At 35.4% G+C, this 21,708-nt stretch overlaps 1 protein-coding gene across 2 annotated transcripts; it reads right to left on the reverse strand.

Moving 5' to 3' along the window:
- Positions 1-2,418: 2,418 nt before the first annotated feature.
- LOC110462808 lies at positions 2,419-15,502 on the reverse strand. Of its 2 annotated transcripts, none has more exons than XM_021516999.1 (5): positions 15,359-15,502; positions 12,091-12,314; positions 11,197-11,339; positions 10,461-10,567; positions 2,419-6,550 (listed from the first exon to the last, which is right to left on the reverse strand). In XM_021516999.1, the coding sequence occupies exons 2-5, from the start codon at positions 12,257-12,259 to the stop codon at positions 6,382-6,384; spliced, it is 588 nt and encodes a 195-aa protein (XP_021372674.1). In that variant the 5' UTR covers positions 12,260-12,314; positions 15,359-15,502; the 3' UTR covers positions 2,419-6,381. The 2 variants fall into 2 exon arrangements, with proteins under 2 accessions (XP_021372674.1, XP_021372675.1); XM_021517000.1 differs by lacking the exon at positions 15,359-15,502 and adding an exon at positions 13,059-13,329.
- Positions 15,503-21,708: the final 6,206 nt, after the last annotated feature.

The raw sequence follows: 21,708 nt of genomic DNA on the forward strand, positions 1-21,708 counted from the left end.
CGACACCCAATCGCCTGGCCTAGAAATACCTGTAGCTCCTAGTACTACGCCACCTCACATTCTTAAAAAAGAAGATTTCGATGTTGCAGTGGTCAACAGCCCGATACTCCCGACATGATCACAGTGACAAAATGTCTATTGGTGATGTGAGCTATCTGGAGCTGCCGGTATTTCTAGGCTAGGCGATGATTCGGTGCTGTAGGTCACAAGGTCAAGACCTGGACAGGGCACGAGTCCTAAAATTGTATTTCTTCGTCACTTGTGTTTCTGTCATCTTTAGGAAACATCAACACTTTCACTCAAAAATTTTTTTTTAGTAAAATGACAAACACAAAAACGATAAATGCTTCAGTTTCTTCTTATATTACACTTTTCATATCATTTAAGATAGCTAAATAGATAAACACTATTTTATGTGAATTGTTTTCTCTACATTGACAAACAACATTTATAATACTAACAAAAGGGTTTTGGAAACAAACTGCTTATATAAAGTTGTCTCCTGGTCTCAAAATTCATATTGCACTTTCTGGGTGTTAACATGTATCACAGATAAACTTAAAGTTTAAAAATAACATGCAAGGAAAAAAATACAGAAAACAAAAATACAAATGGTTACAAAACTTGTGAGATGAAATATGGATTACAATAATCTTCACATAAAAAGTTGGATATTTTCAGAAAAGTGATTTTTCAAAATATTTGAAATACATATACATTCATACATTAAGATTCTGTTTATATATATTAGTTGTAAAAACAGTGGGGTAACAACTAAGTTTTAACTTACCCCATAAAACTGGATAATTATGACCTACGAATTCCAAAGAACCTACAGTTTTTGAAGACTCTACTTCAAATATGTACAGTCCAACATTAATGGGACTTGCAATGACCCGTTATCAGTCTACAATTTAATGAGTAGCCAGTGCATCTTAAAACAGGTTCTCAGATCAATTTAAGATATGCAACTACCTTGTACACTGTAAATAATTTCTAATCCCAACAGAATTTCAAAAGCCATATCTTCCTTTACAACTGTTGCCTAGCTGTTCCATGAACAATCTAGACACTCAAACGACGCCAAATTATAGCCGTTCCACCTGGATAAATATGAAATCTACGTCAATCAAACCTGTATTGTTTGAAAACCTGCTTATTCTGACACGAAATATACGTACAGTAGCTATAGGTGTTCATGTAGTTTAGAATCTAAAGAAGAATCCATTTACTTTTCTTAAAGGGTTCTTCCACAGGTCCTACTGGATTCAACGAGTCATGAACAACATTACATTAATATGAAAATAGTTCATATCTATAAAAGAATATATAACACTATCTCAATACCCTTATTGCTTCTCACTTCTATAGCGGACTTGCAATTTCAGAAAATAAATTATTTAAACACGCTTTCAATAAAGAAAATATTTATCAATACTAAGCCTCTCGACTGATATGCAAAATTAGACTCTCATTATATTTAGTATCATAGGGAAAAAAATTGAAGATTAGGTATGTAAAAAAACCTCATGGTCAACAATATCTATCTTACTAGTGTAAATTATCAGAACTGTATGTAAAGTGGAAAGTTTGGGTAACCACATGAACACATCCAAAACAGGAATACTGGAGAAGCAATAAATAAAACAGGCAGAAATTTAAACTGAGCAATGAAAAATAGGTCTTTACATTGGAAATGGACAGGACGAGGTAAAAAGTTGATTTTTTTTTCATTCCTAAATGATAATTTTTGGTCAAACTTTCAAATAATTCTCAAACTCAGTCAAGGACACTGCTGTTACCAATATTACATGAACATGCATTTCTTTCAGGTAGATAGAAAATAATGCTTTAAATCAGATCGACACCGTCAATATACAGGTGCTAAAACTCTGTTGGAGTGAGTCATCTAATAGTAGAAATTTTACAACTCGTCAATGTTTAGTTGCAGAAATACCATTTCTATGACCAGCCTATTTCTTGATCTATATCTAGTGTAACAAGACCAGCTTGTACAACTCACTCTGACTTTACAAAGAGCTTATGTTTTTACCACTAGCCAGAGTCTTTACAACTGCCAGTACCTATATAGATCTTAAACTAGGCAATTCAATGTCCCTACAACTAACCATCTGATAGCTAATGTGGCTATAACTTGTATTTAGCCAGTGTGTTTACACCTAGCTAATGTAGCTATAACTTGTATTTAGGCAGTGTGTTTACACCTAGCTAATGTAGCTACAACTTGTATGTAGCCAGTGTGTTTACACCTAGCTAATGAATCTAGCTGTTTCTCTACAACAATTCGTTCTAGCTACAACTTATTATTGTACAACTAATCAGTATGTCTAGATCTACATTTAGTGATGCATTTAGAAGCTTTGTCTCCACAACTAGTCAATGTAGCTACCAGTGTGTTTACAACTAGCTAGTGTAGCTACAACTTGTATTTAGCCAGTGTGTTTACACCTAGCTAATGTAGCTACAACTTGCTTTTAGCCAGTGTGTTTACACCTAGCTAATGTAACTACAACTTGCTTTTAGCCAGTGTGTTTACACCTAGCTAATGTATCTAGCTGTTTCTCTACAACAATTCGTTCTAGCTACAACTTATTATTGTACAACTAATCAGTATGTCTAGATCTACATTTAGTGATGCATTTAGAAGCTTTGTCTCCACAACTAGTCAATGTAGCTACAACCAATTGCAACTAGTATATTTACAACTACCCGGTAGTCAATCTCACTCCAACTAACTAGTGCCTTTACAACTAGTCAATGTAGCTACAACTCACTAGTTCCTTTTAAACTAGTCAATGTAGCTACAACTAACTAGATCCTTTAAAACTAGTCAATGTAGCTACAACTAACTAGATCCTTTAAAACTAGTCAATGTAGCTACAACTAACTAGTGCCTTTAAAACCAGTTGATGTAGCTACAACTAACTAGTGCCTTTACCACTAGTCAATGTAGCTACAACTAACTAGTTCCTTTAAAACTAGTTGATGTAACTACAACTAACTAGTGCCTTTAAAACTAATCATTGTAGCTACAACTAACTAGTGCCTTTAAAACCAGTTGATGTAGCTACAACTAACTAGTGCCTTTAAAACTAGTCATTGTAGCTACAACTAACTAGTGCCTTTAAAACTAGTTGATGTAACTACATCTAACTAGTGCCTTTACAGCTAGTCAATGTAACTACAACTAACTAGTTCCTTTACAACTAGTCAATGTAGCTTCAACTAACTAGTGCCTTTATAACTAGTTGTTGTAACTACAACTAACTAGTGCCTTTACAACTAGTCAATGTAGCTACAACTAACTAGTGCCTTTATAACTAGTTGTTGTAACTACAACTAACTAGTGCCTTTACAACTAGTCAATGTAGCTATAACTAACTAGTGCCTTTACAACTAGACAATGTAGCTACAACTAACTAGTGCATTTACAACTAGTCAATGTAGCTATAACTAACTAGTGCCTTTACAACTAGTCGATGTAGCTACAACTAACTAGTTCCTTTCAAACTAGTCAATGTAGCTACAACTAACAAGTGCCTTTACAACTAGTCAATGTATCTACAACTAACTAGTTCCTTTAAAACTAGTCAATGTAGCTACAACTAACAAGTGCCTTTACAACTAGTCAATGTAGCTTCAACTAACTAGTGCCTTTATAACTAGTCGATGTAACTACAACTAACTAGTGCCTTTACAACTAGTCAATGTAGCTACAACTAACTAGTTCCTTTTAAACTAGTCAATGTAGCTACAACTAACTAGTGCCTTTAAAACTAGCTGACGTAACTACAACTAACTATTGCCTTTACAACTAGTCAATATAGCTACAACTAACTAGTGCCTTTACAACTAGTCAATGTAGCTACAACTAACTAGTGCCTTTAAAACTAGTTGATGTAACTACAACTTACTATTGCCTTTACAACTAGTCAATGTAGCTACAACTTACTAGTGCCTTTACAACTAGTCAATGTAGCTACAACTAACTAGATCCTTTAAAACTAGTCAATGTAGCTACAACTAACTAATGCCTTTAAAACTAGTTGATGTAACTACAACTAACTATTGCCTTTACAACTAGTCAATGTAGCTACAACTAACTAGTGCCTTTACAACTAGTTGATGTAACTTCAACTTGCTACTAGATAATGTCTTTACAATTTTGGGCTCTATAATATAAGAAGTCCAAGTAGCTAGTGTACCTGTAATGAGCTATAGTGTACCTGTAATGAACTGGTGTACCTGTAATGAGCTAGTGTACCTGTAATGAGCTAGTGTACCTGTTATGAGCTAGTGTACCTGTAATGAGCGAGTACCTGTAATGAGCTAGTGTACCTGTGATGAGCTAGTGTACATGTAATGAGCTAGTGTACCTGTAATGAGCTAGTACCTGTAATGAGCTAGTGTACCTGTAATGAGCTATAGTGTACCTGTAATGAGCTAGTGTACCTGTAATGAGCTAGTGTACATGTAATGAGCTAGTGTACCTGTAATGAGCTAGTGTACCTGTAATGAGCTAGTTTACCTGTAATGAGCTAGTATCTGTAATGAGCTAGTGTACCTGTTATGAGCTAGTGTACCTGTAATGAGCTAGTGTTTATATAGCTAGCTAGTGTCTCTACAAACTAGCTAATACACACATCAAATCAATAGACAGCATAGTTTTGCACAAAGGCAATAATACACAATGAAATTAAATAGGTTCATTTTATCATTGAAGATCCCTGAATGTATTGAATGCAATTGTAAAATTGGTGGAAAAAAAATGTAAAATTTGTTTATGTAAGAGGAAACATCATAAGAAAAAAAACACTTTAATTAAAGAGGAGAGAAAACCAGGGATGGACGGGCTTTATACTTTTAACGTACATATTTAAGCGCATTCTAATCTTAGCACAGTTGATGCTTTTATTATTGCTTTACCCCGGTATAATATGATTGCATTGATCAGATTTTTTTCTGTACATAATTTTCTATTGCATAAATTGTGAGTGCCCTAATTCCTCGATACCATAACTTGTTAAAATTTGATAATATGCTAAAATTGGAGTCCACTGAAATATGTATGTTTACTGTATTTATATACACAAAGGCAGTTATAGAAATGTTTAAAAACAACCAACAGGAGCATGGTTCATGGTATATGTTAAAATCAATGATTGCTCAAATACATCAAACAATAACAAGTGGTTTAAATAAATAAGGACAACACAGAAAATAAATAAACATGTGGAAATGAATGGAATTCCATCACAGAGAAGTTAGGCACACATTAACAACCGGTGAATGTTAAACTGTTAAACTGGTCCATTACACAAGCACATTACACAGGTATTCAGAAACTGATACTCAAACATCTTTTTTTTTACTGTTCAGACAGACTTGCCTAAACAATAACACATTATCTATTTGATATAAATTACTGAATGTAATATTTAGCTGACAGTACCAGAAGTAAAATCCTAAATTAAATTATATATCAATAACACTTATAACTTCATGCCACTAGCCGCCAATTTCACAAATGTTCCTAAATTCAAAAATAAATTGTTTCCATAGAAAATCGTTACTGGAGTTAAGGAAAATCCTTAGTTATGAAATCTACAAAAAAACTCAAAGATTTCCAGCAGATGAAACTGGGGCCGAAAATATACTAGTAATTATCAGAAGCTGAAATCTCGTTTCATATTCAATATTGATAACAAATACTTTTCATTGCATTCTCTCTTATAAAGATTTTTACACTTCCATTGAAAACTGGAACGGCATACTTGATATCCATGTATACAGATGATGGTTATTAATTAATATAAGTTTCAAACTTTTAGATTGAATGAAAACTTACTAGACTAGAGAATATTTGTCAAAAAATAAAAAAGTGTAATGCTCAAAAAAAAGACTTCAGTCTCATAAGGATAAGGTTTTGGTCATTGTTCTTCAAAATTATATTTCCAAATTAGTATATAATTGGATTAAATACATGTGCTGTCTAATTTTCAGATATGTTTTTTTTATTGATATGCTAACAGTTCACTACTATGTAAAGTTTGAATGATAATACTTTTCATGACATCACTGTCAAAAGTAGAGACGATAGTATCGCGCATGTAAAGAATTTGTTCAATATTGAGAAAATAAATAAAATTTCACATTTGTTCTGGTTAGTCGAGGAAAATGCGGGGACATACAATATCTCATGGAAAAATGCACCTAAAAAAAAAGGAAGGTTTTAATTTTGAGAAATAGCATGCCAGGTTTGCAAGAGTAATGACCTTAAACCAGTGAATAATTTATGTTTACTCCTCTCTGTTGATAAAGTACCAGGTGATAGATTATTCCAGCTGCTCCGAGAATGCCTCATTTGATAACTGGCACTGAACCTCCAATTCCTGGCACTGAGTCTGTTATGGCCTCTTCATAGGAAGGGGGTGGGTCCGAGTGATAGTCGGGTGCCGAAGGGGCCAAAAGAATCACAGGTGTATCTGTGGCCTCCTGGTAGGAGGGGGGCTGGCTTTCTCCATGGGGTCTGTATAACAACAGATTAAGGTTAAACACATCCTAAACTGGAATTACATGGAGGTTCCCACAGTAGTGTTGATTTAACGATTATTTTCACACATAAAAGAAAGCATGTGATCATAATTGGTGACAAGCTAAAGGCAATTAACTTTCCTTTAATTAGCTGCAGTAATGAAGGATTATAGACTGGGGGACATTGATGAAAGAACATATCCCCCCCACCCTACACACATAAAAAGACTACATTTGTATACTCTCTCTTTATCGAAATGCTACCCACTACTTTCCAATGGGTCATGATATTTGTGAAATTATTTGCGAAATCATTCTGTTTGTGATACGAAGCTGATAACCTCTGAGGAGGTGGTACATTGATACCTCCAAAGTTTGTGATACATTCTGTACATGCCCAACAGCCTCTGGGGAATCGATCAGTGGTACATCACTACCTGCCTTGCATGTGATACTTACCTGTTGACTTCTGGGTATTTTCTGAGTGGAACAAGGTTATCTCCCCTGTTTATAATATATACTGGTACCTGTTGACATCTTCTTATTTTCTAAATGGAACTGGATTTACCTCCCCTGTTTAGGATACCTACCTATTGACCTCTGGGTGTTTTCTGAGTGGTACATGGTTACCTCCCCTATTTATGATACATATCGATTGACCTCTTGGTATTTTCTGAGTGGTACATGGTTACCTCCCCTATTTATGATACATACCTATTGACCTCTTGGTATTTTCTGAGTGGTACATGGTTACCTCCCCTATTTATGATACATATCTGTTGACCCTTGGGTAGCAGAGTACAGTAGCGTACGGTGGCCATGGGTGATATTTTTATACAATGAATAACCCCTGTAATATAACATGTATCAAAATTTAAAAAAAAAATCAGCACTAAAATTGGCATATACATGATGAAGTGGACTATGTGGGCTTCATAATTTAAAAAAAAGAAAAGTCGAATTTGGTTTGAGACTACAATTTTGGGCATTTACGAATCTGTGTCTACACAACAAAAGCTAGCTTTTCAGGTAGTCTATTTTTGTACTCAGCACATGTGTAAATATTGTGAAAAATCCACCGGAATGACCTATGCTAAAACGTGAGTATTTCTGTTACCGAGTAGGCGATATTTAATTTCAGACAGGTTTTAAGAAAAACAATTCTACTTGCGGGGGTCAAATTCTGGGTTAAAAATCATGATTTTTTGCATATTTTGGTGTTTTTTGATGTGGTAACCATGGTTTTCAGAAGTCCCAAATCTGGGGAAATTGCTTTTTGAAAAAAAAAATGTTCTTCTAAAAAACACCTATTAAACATGTAGTTTATAAATATATATATATATGTAGGTGTGTTGTGCAGGATGAATCCGCTATCCATGTTTATCCGAGAGATGCCCTTTATTTTTAGGGTCAAGCCATTTCTACTGTACTCTGCCACCTTATACACACAGACATTGATTTTTTCTGAAAAAAAGCCTTTTTATGCTTTATTCAGCTTCACTTTCATTCATTATTGCTTAAAACTACTCAAAACGTTTAAAAAGTTACATATAAAGGTCAATATATAGGTCACTAGCCTATTACCTGTGAATGTATAAAGAGGGGTTAACTCGCCCTTTTCACAGGCACTTCACACTTCATCACATATGTGTCAATTGTGTAATTGGTAAAGTTGATACCAAACAACAAATAATTAACAGGCTATCTCCTGATGCATTCAGACCAGATTTCAGTCTGTTTCACTTAGTTCAGCACCCGGTATCCATGGTAACTAACACATAAAGTTGTATTTATTGAAAATGGGTAAAATATCTGTTTTCATTCTAATTACACTATTTTATATGTTTTTTTCCACTTGATTCAGCTTACAGATTAAATTAACAAAGTCAATAATGTCAATAAATTTTATTTCCATAATTACAGCTGAAGAAAACTTTTTTTTCTAGTGAAATATGTAAAATGACCAATGTCTGGGGTCACTGTCAATTCTAGGCGAGGAAAGTAAACAACGGTTGCTATGGTGTCATTTGTCTGATGTTTCAGAATATCTGACAGTTTTGTGCTGTTCATCGGTTACGGGAAGTGTGTCTGTTTCTAGTTTGTTGTTGTGATGGGTTTCCTGGTATTCATTTTGATATCAGTGAGCCTTGATGATGTCACATATGCCCATTGATGACGTCATAGTTATGATGACATCACAGTAACTATGACGTCATCACACAAGACAGAAACATCCTTGTATCACTGTTCTGTTTTGTTTTTCACATGCACATGATCTTAAAGCATCATATTTTACCCCAAAAAAAAAATTATTCCTGAAAACTACAAAGTTATTCAAGTTTTAATTTTTCAGATTACCTCCCTTTGTTGGTAGTTTGAGAGCAGAATTGGTAAAAAATCACCTAGCAGGAGAATTCATATTACTCGGTCACTTTTAAAGTGAGAAAGGAAACGGATACATCTTTTTGTTCATTGTGTCATTTTCCAGACATTTAAAAGGTTTTGATTGAATTTTTGGGGAAAAAAAGGGATGTATAAGGTAGCAGAGTACAGTAGCGTACGGTGGCCATGGGTGATATTTTTATACAATGAATAACCCCTGTAATATAACATGTATCAAAATTTAAAAAAAAAATCAGCACTAAAATTGGCATATACATGATGAAGTGGACTATGTGGGCTTCATAATTTAAAAAAAAGAAAAGTCGAATTTGGTTTGAGACTACAATTTTGGGCATTTACGAATCTGTGTCTACACAACAAAAGCTAGCTTTTCAGGTAGTCTATTTTTGTACTCAGCACATGTGTAAATATTGTGAAAAATCCACCGGAATGACCTATGCTAAAACGTGAGTATTTCTGTTACCGAGTAGGCGATATTTAATTTCAGACAGGTTTTAAGAAAAACAATTCTACTTGCGGGGGTCAAATTCTGGGTTAAAAATCATGATTTTTTGCATATTTTGGTGTTTTTTGATATGGTAACCATGGTTTTCAGAAGTCCCAAATCTGGGGAAATTGCTTTTTGAAAAAAAAAATGTTCTTCTAAAAAACACCTATTAAACATGTAGTTTATAAATATATATATATATGTAGGTGTGTTGTGCAGGATGAATCCGCTATCCATGTTTATCCGAGAGATGCCCTTTATTTTTAGGGTCAAGCCATTTCTACTGTACTCTGCCACCTTGGGTATTTTCGGAGTGGTACATGGTTATCTCCCCTGTTTATGATACATGGCCTCAGACCACAATAACACTTCCGGGTCGTTGTACACGAATGTAGTGCATAAGGACATTTCAGGTGGGTTACTAAATAATTTTTCCTGTCTGAATTATGACAGATATGTACATTTTTTTTACATAGAATTGTTCAACAATATCTATTCTAGTGATTAAATTTTATTTGACACAGTTTCCAAGTTTGTCTTGGCAGCAGGACACAATGAGTGATGAGGCTTGCGCAGTGATATTTTGTGATTTTTAGTATTTTCCCCTTTACATGCAGGGTAGTGACATTCAAATAAAATTATCTTTCTTAAATGCCGGTCATGAGGTACTTTCCAGCTCACCGTACATTCAGTTTGAATAGATCTACAATATGAAATAGGAACCAGGCCCTGTGCAAAGTTTTAAAATATTTTAATAATTTATTTCCTTTGGTATAACATATAGTAGAATTAATTGTTGTCTGAGGCCACATGTCTATTGACCTCTGGGTATTTTCTGAGTGGTACATGGTTATCTCCCTTGTTTATTCTGAGTGGTAAATGGTTATCTCCCCTGTTTATGATACATATCTGTTGACCTCTGGGTATTTTCAAAGTTGTACATGGTTATCTCTCTTGTTTATTCTGAGTGGTACATGGTTATCTCCCCTGTTTGTCCCTCGTTTATGATACATACCTACAGACCTCTGGCGAGTCGTTCAGTGTGTCCATTATTACTGTAACTGTATCATCCATTTCATCGCTGTTGATGACCACGGCTGCTACAGTTCCACCAGCTAATTGCTTTTAAAATGAATGATTTATTCTTACATATAATATCTTAAATAAATATTAATGAATCACAATAAAAAAAAATCCAACTAAATCTGCAATTTCACTTCTATCTACCAAAAGCGAAAAGAATATGTAACTAAGATCAATAAAGAATGTGCTTGTGTGAATTATCTTGATGTTTATTTTTTATTTTATATCAATTCTTTCATCAGGAAAAAAACATTGTTTATTATACAATGTAAACCGTAAATTTGCGTGTATAGTGCACACTTTATTTAGGTAAATATTGTCATGTCAAAAAAAGGGGGTGCGCAGGAACAAGTCATTCTAGGGTTATCGTTCTCATGTTTCAGGTCAACGATATAGATTATAAAATATGACGATGAAAAAAATACCAGTGACTATAACAATGACATCAACACTAGGAGTGCGCTACTTCTCCTAAAGGGATCTTGGATGTTGTAATTGTTAGCGACACATCACCTTTCACATGATCAAAGTGGCAAATTATGCCATGAGTACTTGGACCTAAATACATAAATATATATATATATGGAATGCATATATATATTACATCGACGTATTACCAGGAATAATTCTAGTCCTGATACCACAGTATATATAGCAACAACACCTACCTCCAGTCGTCCCCTGTTATGCAGAGTCTGCTTTTTAGCAAGAAGAAACTGTCGAATAGCAATCAGGAACATAAGCAGAGCCAGTGCGATCAGCAGAGGTCCCATGGTGGAGATCCGACTGTTTCCAAATACATTGCTATATCCTAAATTTGTTAAAAAATAAAAAATTGTTCTCAGGTTATTTAACTCATTCACCCCTGAAATATCATAATGAACTATTCCAACCTTTGAACTGAAAGAGTTCAAATGTGTCCCAGTAAAAATTAAATCTTAAAGTACAGTATTTATCCCACAATATAAGTCCATGCTTGCTAATGAGCCCCCAATTATATGCTGCATTTATGAAGAAATACCAACAAATGCTTTTTCATTGTCCTGTGATAAGCCCACCCCTTACTTTCAGTCAGCGATTATGTGTTGGCTCCCTGGGCTTATTGCAGGACAAATACTGTAATACAGTATGTGTTTTTAACAGGCAGTAAAGTCTTTGCTTGACATATATTTTGTAAGTTGTTAGGAAGATACAAGTGTATTGTTACAACACCTAAAATCTTAGTTTGTGGAGTCAGTTTTATCTAGCATACTTGATGCTTCAATATAGACAAAGGGTCATTTAACTGTTCATAATATCAACCGAATTTTCCAGTGTTTTTTGTTTTGATGGTCTTAAGGAAAAGACTCTAAGAAATTTAAAAGGGTATCAAGTGGTATATCTGTCTGAGCAAGTAGCGAGAATTGTTTTCCTTTATTCACACAAGTGACTCGCAAGAATAGCATAGAGGATTTCACAATGGATTTCTTTAAAATGATTATCAATTGATCATCGGCTATTTAATGGTATCCATTGATTGAGTATAAACAATTTCACCGATTCCCAACACCATTAATACGTACCCAGCCATGTAAGAATGCCTCCTACAAGTATAAGAACACCGGCTATAAAGACAAACATGATCCCTCTACGGAATGGTTGCTTATTGCCGGTGTATACCGATCCAAAAAAAGAATGGAAGGTCGAGGGTTGATTCCCCCTTCTCATCCGTAGGTGGGCACCGTGGAACATCTCTCTGTCTGGTAGAAACCTGGCCGTCAAGTCTTCATCTTTGACAATTTTTGTTCTGAAAATATTAAAACTGTATCAATCATTGAATGATATTATACATTTAGTAAAAAAAAAAGTACAATGCAATAAGGTATCATTAACAATACAAAGCCACCAAACCTCATATGCATCTTGTGAACAGTACATTATACAGATGTACCTCTTATAATGACAAATTCAGAAAATCCATAGAGTTAAAAGATTTTCAATAAATTGTATATTGTGACTTTGTCTTTTGCATAACAATATTATGATCCTAAATTTCTGATACACTTTTGAGGTATGTTCTGTTCTGTTGTTGGTAGATTCCTCCGATTGGTTTGCAGATCTAGAGCACCCACGGATTACATTAGTCACTGGTATAAGTTGGAGGCACTTCCGAATCAAAGTCACGTGATTCAAATATTACACTTGGTAGTCTAACAATGTCAGGTGGCAGATAGTGCTAAAATGGTATACAGAAAGAAAAAAATAGTTTAGAGAAAACAGTGTATTCACAGGTTGCTGTTTGCCAACTCTCTACTCCTTGTTCAGTGTATCTTCCAGATGAACTGTCTGGATAACAACTCAATCTTCTCTATGTCATCATGAGAAAAAGATTGAGTTCCGAACCAGATAGCTGAACAGTCAAGTATAATCTGGGTAAAAGTTCCTTGATCACTTAATAGCTAATCACTGGAGTTGTTAGTATATCTTGCAAAAATGTTGCTCAGTTTTGCCTTATATATGTCTCTCTGAGGCTTTGTATGGATGTAATTACTGATAAAATGTTTCCTGGTCTCTGGTTCTGCCTTACAGATTTTACAGGTTGGATCAACAGCATGTTGGTTGAAGACAGCTCTATTCGACTGCATTGTGTATATTCCAGTGAGCAATTTAGCTTTTATCTCAGCGTGCCATACATCAATGTTATTTCCTCTAACTGTTGTGTAAATGTTATGGGCTGAGCCAACTTTGATTGCTTCCTGGTTGAGGTATTTGAGGCTGTTTTTCTGTTTGATATCACCTTTCCACTGGTCTTCAACCTAGGAATGTATTGTATTCCTTAGCTGGGTTTTCCATGATGTCTTCTCCGGTAGATCATTCATGAGGTCATACGCTGCAGGTAGATTGTATTGTGCAAGTAGTCGTCTCACATTTCAGAAGAAGCTCTTTTCCTGTTTGCTCTTTGTTGCAAGTTGTCGTTCGGCAATCCAGAATTCCATAGACTCTGGATTTTGCAGAATGTTGTATAGTAGGTGCAGAGTGTTTTTGTGGATATGAGCATGGGTAGCTAGGAATGTGAATGATGTGATCATGAAACTATATATTTTTTTTTATCTATTCCAGAACTTCTGTTTTGTTCTAAACAATGTTATTTCTTAACTATATATATATATGCTAACAGGCTTTAAGTTGACCCCTTGACATTTAGCAGTTTCAGATTTAATATTGCCCATTTTGGGGAATCAAAAACATACTCTCAAGTGTCTAATGATACCTGTGTGCTAATGTGTGTTATATATTTAAAAAAAAGATGCTGGCTGCAAAAACTTATTTTCATTTGGTTGAAAAAGAATCACTTTGCAGTGAGCCAACTTGAAACAAAGAAGATAAAAAGGACCTTGTCGATATATATATAATGTAGAAATAGCCTTGCTCAAGTCCTTGTGTGGAATAACAATGATGAACCAAATACTCAATAATACTCAATGAACTTGAATGAGGCAATGGTGATGATTGTTTACTCATGTCCGTGCTGTAAGGAGTGTACAATGTATATATATATATACTCTAGAAGGCCCTCCTTCAATGGAAAACTTTGCTTTTTACCAAATTGAGAGTACAGTACTAAAACATCCTATTTTCAGGTGCCAAAAAATCTTGAATATGTCATCTCTAATCGTGAGATGAAAGTTTCAGGATTAAAAGTCATGTGATTTGGTGATTACATGTACATTAGGGGGCATGTATACTTCTAGTGTAAAGATAAATCAGCGACAAGCTTAAACTTTGTCAAACTGATCAATGATAAATCTTATTTTGACAAAATTTCTCATCATTCATGATGAGGATATCTACTGACTGTATATAATTTTACAAATCTAGACAGTGATAATTGTTAAAGACACTGTCTATATATATATCCTTCAATAAGTTCTAAAAGAACCATTGTTTGAGAGACATTGATACCTTTTATCAATCATTTCCATGTAGAGAAGAAGTGATGTCCCATTTTGTTTGTAAAATATTCCAAATTTTTTAAATTTCAACTGGACTCAAACTAGAAGAAAAGATGCTAGACTAACAATGCTCTATAAAATCGACAGACGTCACAGATAGTTGCTATCAACAAAGGCAACCGGTTAAAATACCACCAATGCAAACTGACGCTCAAGACAAGTGCACAGCAGAGCATTCCAAATATCAGCTTCCCACATCGAGGAAAATGTCATTCTTTCCAAGAACGGTGCAAGACTGGAACACTTTACCACCAGACATTGTGGAAGTGCATGGACACACCTAAAACTTTCAAGGCCAGGATCATGTCACTACTGTAAGCCGTTAGTCTCGACTGTATAAAGTTTAAAATCCACCTCCTTTTCATCATCAAAATTACAATTTGATTTTAAATCTTGGGCATGCTGCACTCTCAAAACATTGCATAATCTTAAATATGATGAGAGAAGCATTTATATGGAAGAAGACTCAAAAGAAAGTTTGTAAGCCTACTGTAATGTGAATATTTTTCCTTTCTTCCCTCCCTCCCTTTCTTTGAATCTTGCTTGCTTGCTAGTTTTCAAAGTAACGTTGTGCTATTAATTGCAATTTGGTAAACATTCATTTGAGAAATCAGTGAAATAACGGATTGTAGTGAATTCCCAACCCGCAACCTAATTTAGTGATTATCATTTCACGCGCACTGTAACATGTGATCCTCTACTGCCATAGTATTTATATTAATACCCGGCCTCCTCTGCCCCACGCTATACAAAAAAAAGCTACGTTATCGCAGCTACTAGTACCACAGTGACAGTAGTCTGTCTCAAAATGAATGATTCAAATAACACATATACGTACTTTTCTTGTAAAATGAATATTTACGCCGAAAATAGCGTTTCTTCTACATCTCACCGGAGGGGTGTGTTCTCTCTCGATCACTTCAGACCGATCGAAAGCACTTTTAACAAACAGCAGACTCTCCAGATTTCTAGTTTTTGTTTACCGTATAACCGGAAGTTACACGTAGAAGTTAATATTGGAACCGGAAAACCGTTCACATAACTTATTTTTTCTTCAATAATAATCAGTTCCCGTCATATTGATTTTTTTTTATTTAAAATGGAAAGGAAGTAAATACTCAATTTCGGAATTTTGTGTGTCGGGGACGTAATAACTGGACAAGAATGGAACACTAAGCAATCATCAATCACTTCCCTGACTAATTCCTGTAGGAACTCTATCTAATCGTTATAAATCTCTGATTTAGATAGAGTTCCTACAGGAATTATTGCCTGACCAAAGATACACGGCTGCCGGGTACCGAAAACGCGTAAGACTATTTACCCGGCTGCCGGGTACCGATAACTCATATCAAACACTCTCATGTAGAACACAGGTACGACAACAATCCTTGATTTAAACATATTTTATTGCAAATAAATATTTACAAAAGAATTGGACACAAGTTTTACCAACTTATCAAAGTCCTTTTCTTCAAATACATGAGTATAAACAATAACTTGATAAGGTTATTTACGCAATATACATTAATTATGTTTTTATATGGAAATGGAAAATAGAGACGAAGAAAAGAAGGAGAGCGAAACGAAGTAAAGGATAGTAACACAGATAGAGTAGATGAAAAATAGAGTGGAAGAAAAGACGGATAGAGTAATGAAGTAAATGATAGTAACACAGGTAGAGTCGGAGAAAAAAAAGAGTGATAGAGAGAGAAAGATGATCACATTCAGTCAAACCTGTTGCATTTGCTNAACAATCCTTCTTTCCTCGTACCATAGTAGACTGGAATAACCTGCCTCCAGATATAACTTCCCGGGGGCATTACCTCTTCTGACTGCTTTAAACTGTCCCTAAACAAAAATACAATTCTAACTCCCATACATTATAAATATTCCCTTTCACAATATTTTATCTTTTCTTCTCTTGGCCTAGCTATAGCACGCACCCACTATCACATGATATGATCTTCAAATAGATGAAGGTGGTCATTACTATGTAGATGTAGATGTAGAACGCGAAAGACTATTCACACGGCTATGACACTGGAAAAATAACTGGAAATCATTAAAATTAAGCAACTGGAACTTTAAAAGACAATTAGATAGACCTGGTAAATGATGTACACGGCAATAAAATACCCTAACGTTGAATAAAAGTACGACATTTGCATTGTACGTTTTGCTTTCTTCGAGGAAGCGACGTTTATTTAACAAATGATTTGGGTACGACCCGACAATATTATATTACACGGCTTTCGGGCGAACAGTCTCTGTGCTTTGGTATACCCGGCTGCCGGGCGAAGAGTCATTTGACATATGTACCGGCCGGCTACCGGGTAAAATAGTCTTTATGCTTTTAGGTACCCGCCGGCTGCCGGGCGAACAGCCTTAGCCACTGCCTTACAAGTATGTACAACAGGAAATCGGTGGAAGTACATGTACATGTGTGTACATCAATTTTCCCATCGGACACAGTTTCTTTATAAAAACCAGAGACGTATACGTAGTGTATTATACGTCTCTGTAAAAACTAACTGTAGGGATAGAGTATCATTCTATTTACGACATCTAAACCGGCTTTAAAAGTAAACGAAAATGTTTATTAATTGGACGGCAAAATATCACATCTTTTTTCAAATGTTATTATTAACCCTTTCACCACTGTAGACCACAATGGACTTATCAAGATCAATGTGTAGTAGAGTTTATTAAAGTTACATATGAGTGAAAGGGTTATTTACTATTACTTCCTATGTATTTTGATGAAAATAAATTAATCTAAGACATAATTAACGTGCAGGATGCATTTGATTGATTGATAGGTTTTACGTCCGCTTCGCTACCGAGTAGTTCGGTTATCCAGCAGACGAAGAAAAGAAAGGAAAATGAGTAGAACGGATAAAGTATGGAGTGAAGGGATAGAAGAGGGGGACAGGTTAGAGAGGGAGCCGTCTATCCTATATATATTAACTGTATAAGTCTAGTTTTTGTAAGACTGCACGTATGTCTAATAACACTCGTCGTATAGTACGTATCACCAAGTCTGGACCGGAAGTGAGGTACTGAGCCGCCGCCAGCTACACCAGCCCCGCCTATTCTTTGACAGGGGCGTAACAAACGGGTTTTCAATGTGTAAGCCCAATGATGAAATGTGCTTTTTTTTTTAGATCTAGAAGCTCTGTTGTGCCATCTTGTGGCTTTTTGGATACATTTTTGAGTGTTTTAATTTATTTTACAGACAACACTCTTGGTTGATTCATTCACTTTGTTATTTATTGAAAAGCATCGCAAAAATTCAAATGTATTTCAAATGCGAAAGACAGCTCTCCTTTTTTTCTCTCCGACAAAAATGTGTCGATTGTTGGAATTCCTCGAAAATATCCGTTGCGTCATATCTCTTTCCTGATGAATCTAAATTAACTAGATATTTAAAATGTCGGAGCCAATATGAACAGATTAATTTCAGATTTTTGCTGTTGTGTCCACCAAACCCTTTTTATATCATCGACATTTCTCAGAACATAAGATGACGGTAGCTCCTATATCGATGTTTAGATATAGATGTTTAGATGTATGTATAGATCTACATATATATCCAGGAGCCCCACTGAAACATACTTTATAAGTTCATGACGGGCAAAAATGAATGTATCTTAACTACGTGTATCTATGATGTGAAATTCTTAATAGACCTATATAATGTCACAGATTAGCAAAAGCTAGGGGGTCTTACCCCTTCTTCTCGATGTGGGTCGTGGGGGTCTTACCCCTTCTCATCGATGTGGGTCGTGGGGGTCTCCCCCAGGAGAATTTTGTTTTCTAGAACGCATGAGACGCGTTCTCCCGTGTTCTGGCGTCAGTTTCAATGGCCATTTTAAAGCAAGAACATGTCATTTTCCCCTATTATTTTACAAATATTTTGCTTTTTAATATTTTGTATCATATTGTCTTTGTCGCTTTTTTATTATTAAAATGATGTGTAAGCCCGGACTTTTTTGCTACATAGGTTGTTACGCGACTGTTTGAAGTCCTTCTAAATGTCTAATAAAGATATCCAAATCTAACCTTATATCCTCTGTGTCGGCGCTACTCGCCTACTCTTCTTCGAAAAACTCACAGGGATCTTTTACGTGCGTGATTGGACAGTTCTCACGCGGGACACCTTTTATAGTCCGATCCGACGGACTGTGTGTTAGTGGTTAATGGTTAGAGTCATGCAGGTGCTGTTTTTGTTGTTGTCCGTTCAATGTAATCTATATAGTTGAATGTACTTTTACCAATGTCATCTTTCTTGAAAACCTCGTCTTGTCTTTAAATTAATTCTGTTCATCGTTCCGACATTTAATGATTTTTAGTGTACAAATGTATATTGAGATTATTAGTATGGGAAAAAATAAAACGTTGGGGGGTGGGGGGGGGGGGGGGGTTNTGATGGGAGCTGGCCATGGAGGGGTTGGAGATTGAAAGACGTGATGGGTATCAAGGAAATGTGCCGATAGATTTATGGGCTGTATAGAGTGCTAGTTGTATGGACCGGAGTGGTGTTGGGGATGGTTTGGAGGAGGGGGGATGGGTCGGTTATGGGAGGATACTTAGAGTTTGGTGTTTTTACTTTTATGTGTATGTGCTTATTTGTATGTGTATCTTAAACAGTTCATGGAAGCAGAATTATATTTGAGGAGAAGGAAAGGGATAATTCATTTATTTCCTTAGAAAAGACTTGGGATCGCTGTGGGATAGGAGAACAGATCTATTGATCGGAACTCCCCGCCTGAGGTCGAAACAAAGACGTTGCAGCATTCCCTCGTCTATCTAGAGAGTTAAACCCTATTTACCGAGTGTTTGTATTATTATTGTTGTTTCTATTGAGTATCCTTAATCTTAACTTTTGACCCCGCACCCATTCCTTGCTTTTTTTTAAAAGTGACTTTCCCGCCTGCAGGGTGTCTGATGTAGGATGTTATTTTGCTTATTGATTTTTCGATTATGTAATTTATCATTTTTAAGGTTATAAGAATCTGGTACCAATAGACATCAATGGAAAAGGCATAACAAAAAGGCGTTTTCTTACTCGTTGATTTTCATAAAGAAAACTATTAAAAACTAAAAGTATGTATTTTGAGAAACTATTCATGATTATAGAAAAAAAGTGAGAAAAAAATCATAAGAGTTATTTCCCCTCGACCAATGGTCTCGGGTCCACGACTCTAGATCCTGCTTAAATAGTCGTTTTCGCTCAAATATTTTATCAAAATTTTATGTTTTAATCTTTCTGATTCTTTTATTGCTAGGAGTTCGTTAATTGTTGTAATTTTGATCCTATTTCGTTAAGCTCTTTTCTTAATTCTTTCCTTTCTTCTTTATGTTTGTGACAGTGCCAAAAAACATGACCTATTGTTTCGTTTTCATTACAATTTGGACAGGTTGGTGATATTTTTTTATTCATAATATACTTATGCTGTCATTAAGTTTGGTTGTACCTAGTCTCAGTCTTGTAATTCATACATCTTCACTTTTGCTATGGCCATATAGTTAAGTATGTTTAATTGGTTGTTTTATTAATTAAAGTACGTAATACATTGTTTTCCCCTACCTCGTTCCATGATTTTATCCATTAATTGTCTATGGCTTTGTTTATTAGAGATCTAGAGTAGGCCTCTTTTTTAGATAAATGGACTTCACATTGAATTGTTTCTTGTTTTAGTCCCTTTTTGGCTAATTTATCGGCTTTTTCATTTCCTGGAATGTCTATATGGGCTGGTACATATTCAAATTTTACGGGAATTTCTTGATTTTTAAGAGATTGTACTGAATTCAAAACAGAGTTAAGTACGGTAGTTCTTGTACTGTTTTTGGTTTCTATCGATTGTAGTGAGGATAGATCTAGACTGTCTGTGAGAATAACGGCCCCTTGTTCAGGTTTTTATACAGAACAGTTATCTGTTAGTCTTACGGATATTGCTATATTATTTTCTAATGAGTAAATCCCTAGTCCTACTCTATTGTTGTCAGGGTTTTTAGACCCGTCCGTATAGTATTTAGGTAGGTTTTTGTATTTATCATCGATATGGCCTTAGCTGCTATTGGGTTTTCTTTTTTATTTGTCCCTTTCAAAATATCCGGGTTCCTTGATCGGGTTCATTTAGTACAGTTAAAACAATCCCCTCTGGGGTTATTATCACTACTCCCCCATATTATATCTGCGGCATTAAAGTCTCCAGATAAGATACTGTGTTGGTAATTTGATGTTATGTGTGAGATTGTATCTAGATCTTCTTTCTCTAATGTTATGCTGGGACTTATGTATATATATATTAAAAATTGCTATTATTTTATTGTTACTGTGTATTTCTGCAACGAGCATTTCTATTTTTGGGGAGATATCCTTAATTGGTACAGAATTATACGCTGTATCATTTTTAATGTATAACGCTAACCGTGTGGTTTGACTGCCTAATTTAAGAGGTTCGTAATAACCTATCAGTTTGGGTACTTTTAATTTTTGTCTCATTTTAGTTTCTTGTACTTTAATTATGTCTGTCTTTATGCTGTGTTAGGATTTGTTTAAGGCTTATTAAGGTAGTTCTGAGGCGGCGAGCGTTACAGACAGGGAGCTCGCGGCCTTTTTATCTGTCTGTACTGCAATATTAGCTAGTTAATGTTTATATCTGATTTTAGGTGGAGGTTACCGTATATGTTTAAGTTCCTTGGGGTTTTTGTTGATGATCTCGTGTTGTATTTTTCTATTTTAGGAGTTGACTTCCTTTTTTTAGATTGATATTGTTTCCTATTAGTTTTTTTCTGTACTGTTGCAGGGGTTTCTGAGGGTTCCCTTCTGTTTAGGGGGATTTCGGGCGGGGTGTTGACGGATATGGACATGGGGTTTCTGGGGATTTTATGGACACATTCTCTGGTTCTGAACTTAAACTCGGTGTTGGGTAGGGTGCACTCTAGGTTTGGGCGTTTAATAGGGGTTTTCTGGTTTGATTGCTGATCAACATGTACAGTTAATTCTAAACGTTTCCATACCCAATTCCTGTATTAAGGTTATGAAAGGTGTCATATAAATTAGCCGGGTTTTCCTGAAGATTAGCCAGGGATAGAAATAGTGAACCTAAGTGAACCTAACTGTTGTGTAGTGACTAGTTTGTTGCCGACTGAGGGGGGGGGGGGGGGGGGGGGGGGGGT

The sequence above is a fragment of the Mizuhopecten yessoensis genome, unplaced genomic scaffold (genome assembly GCF_002113885.1).
Source record: "Mizuhopecten yessoensis strain PY_sf001 unplaced genomic scaffold, ASM211388v2 scaffold10831, whole genome shotgun sequence".
NCBI lineage: Eukaryota > Metazoa > Mollusca > Bivalvia > Pectinida > Pectinidae > Mizuhopecten > Mizuhopecten yessoensis.

Bases quoted from the DNA above. Each gene is read 5' to 3' on its own strand.
- LOC110462808 (XM_021516999.1), bottom strand. From the start codon at position 12,259: ATGTTCCACGGTGCCCACCTACGGATGAGAAGGGGGAATCAACCCTCG. The intron at 10,568-11,196 runs GTAGGTGTTGTT...TCATTTTAAAAG, and splicing joins ATAACAGGGGACGACTGGAG to CAATTAGCTGGTGGAACTGT. The intron at 6,551-10,460 runs GTATGTATCATA...GTTGTTATACAG, and splicing joins GACTCGCCAGAGGTCTGTAG to ACCCCATGGAGAAAGCCAGC.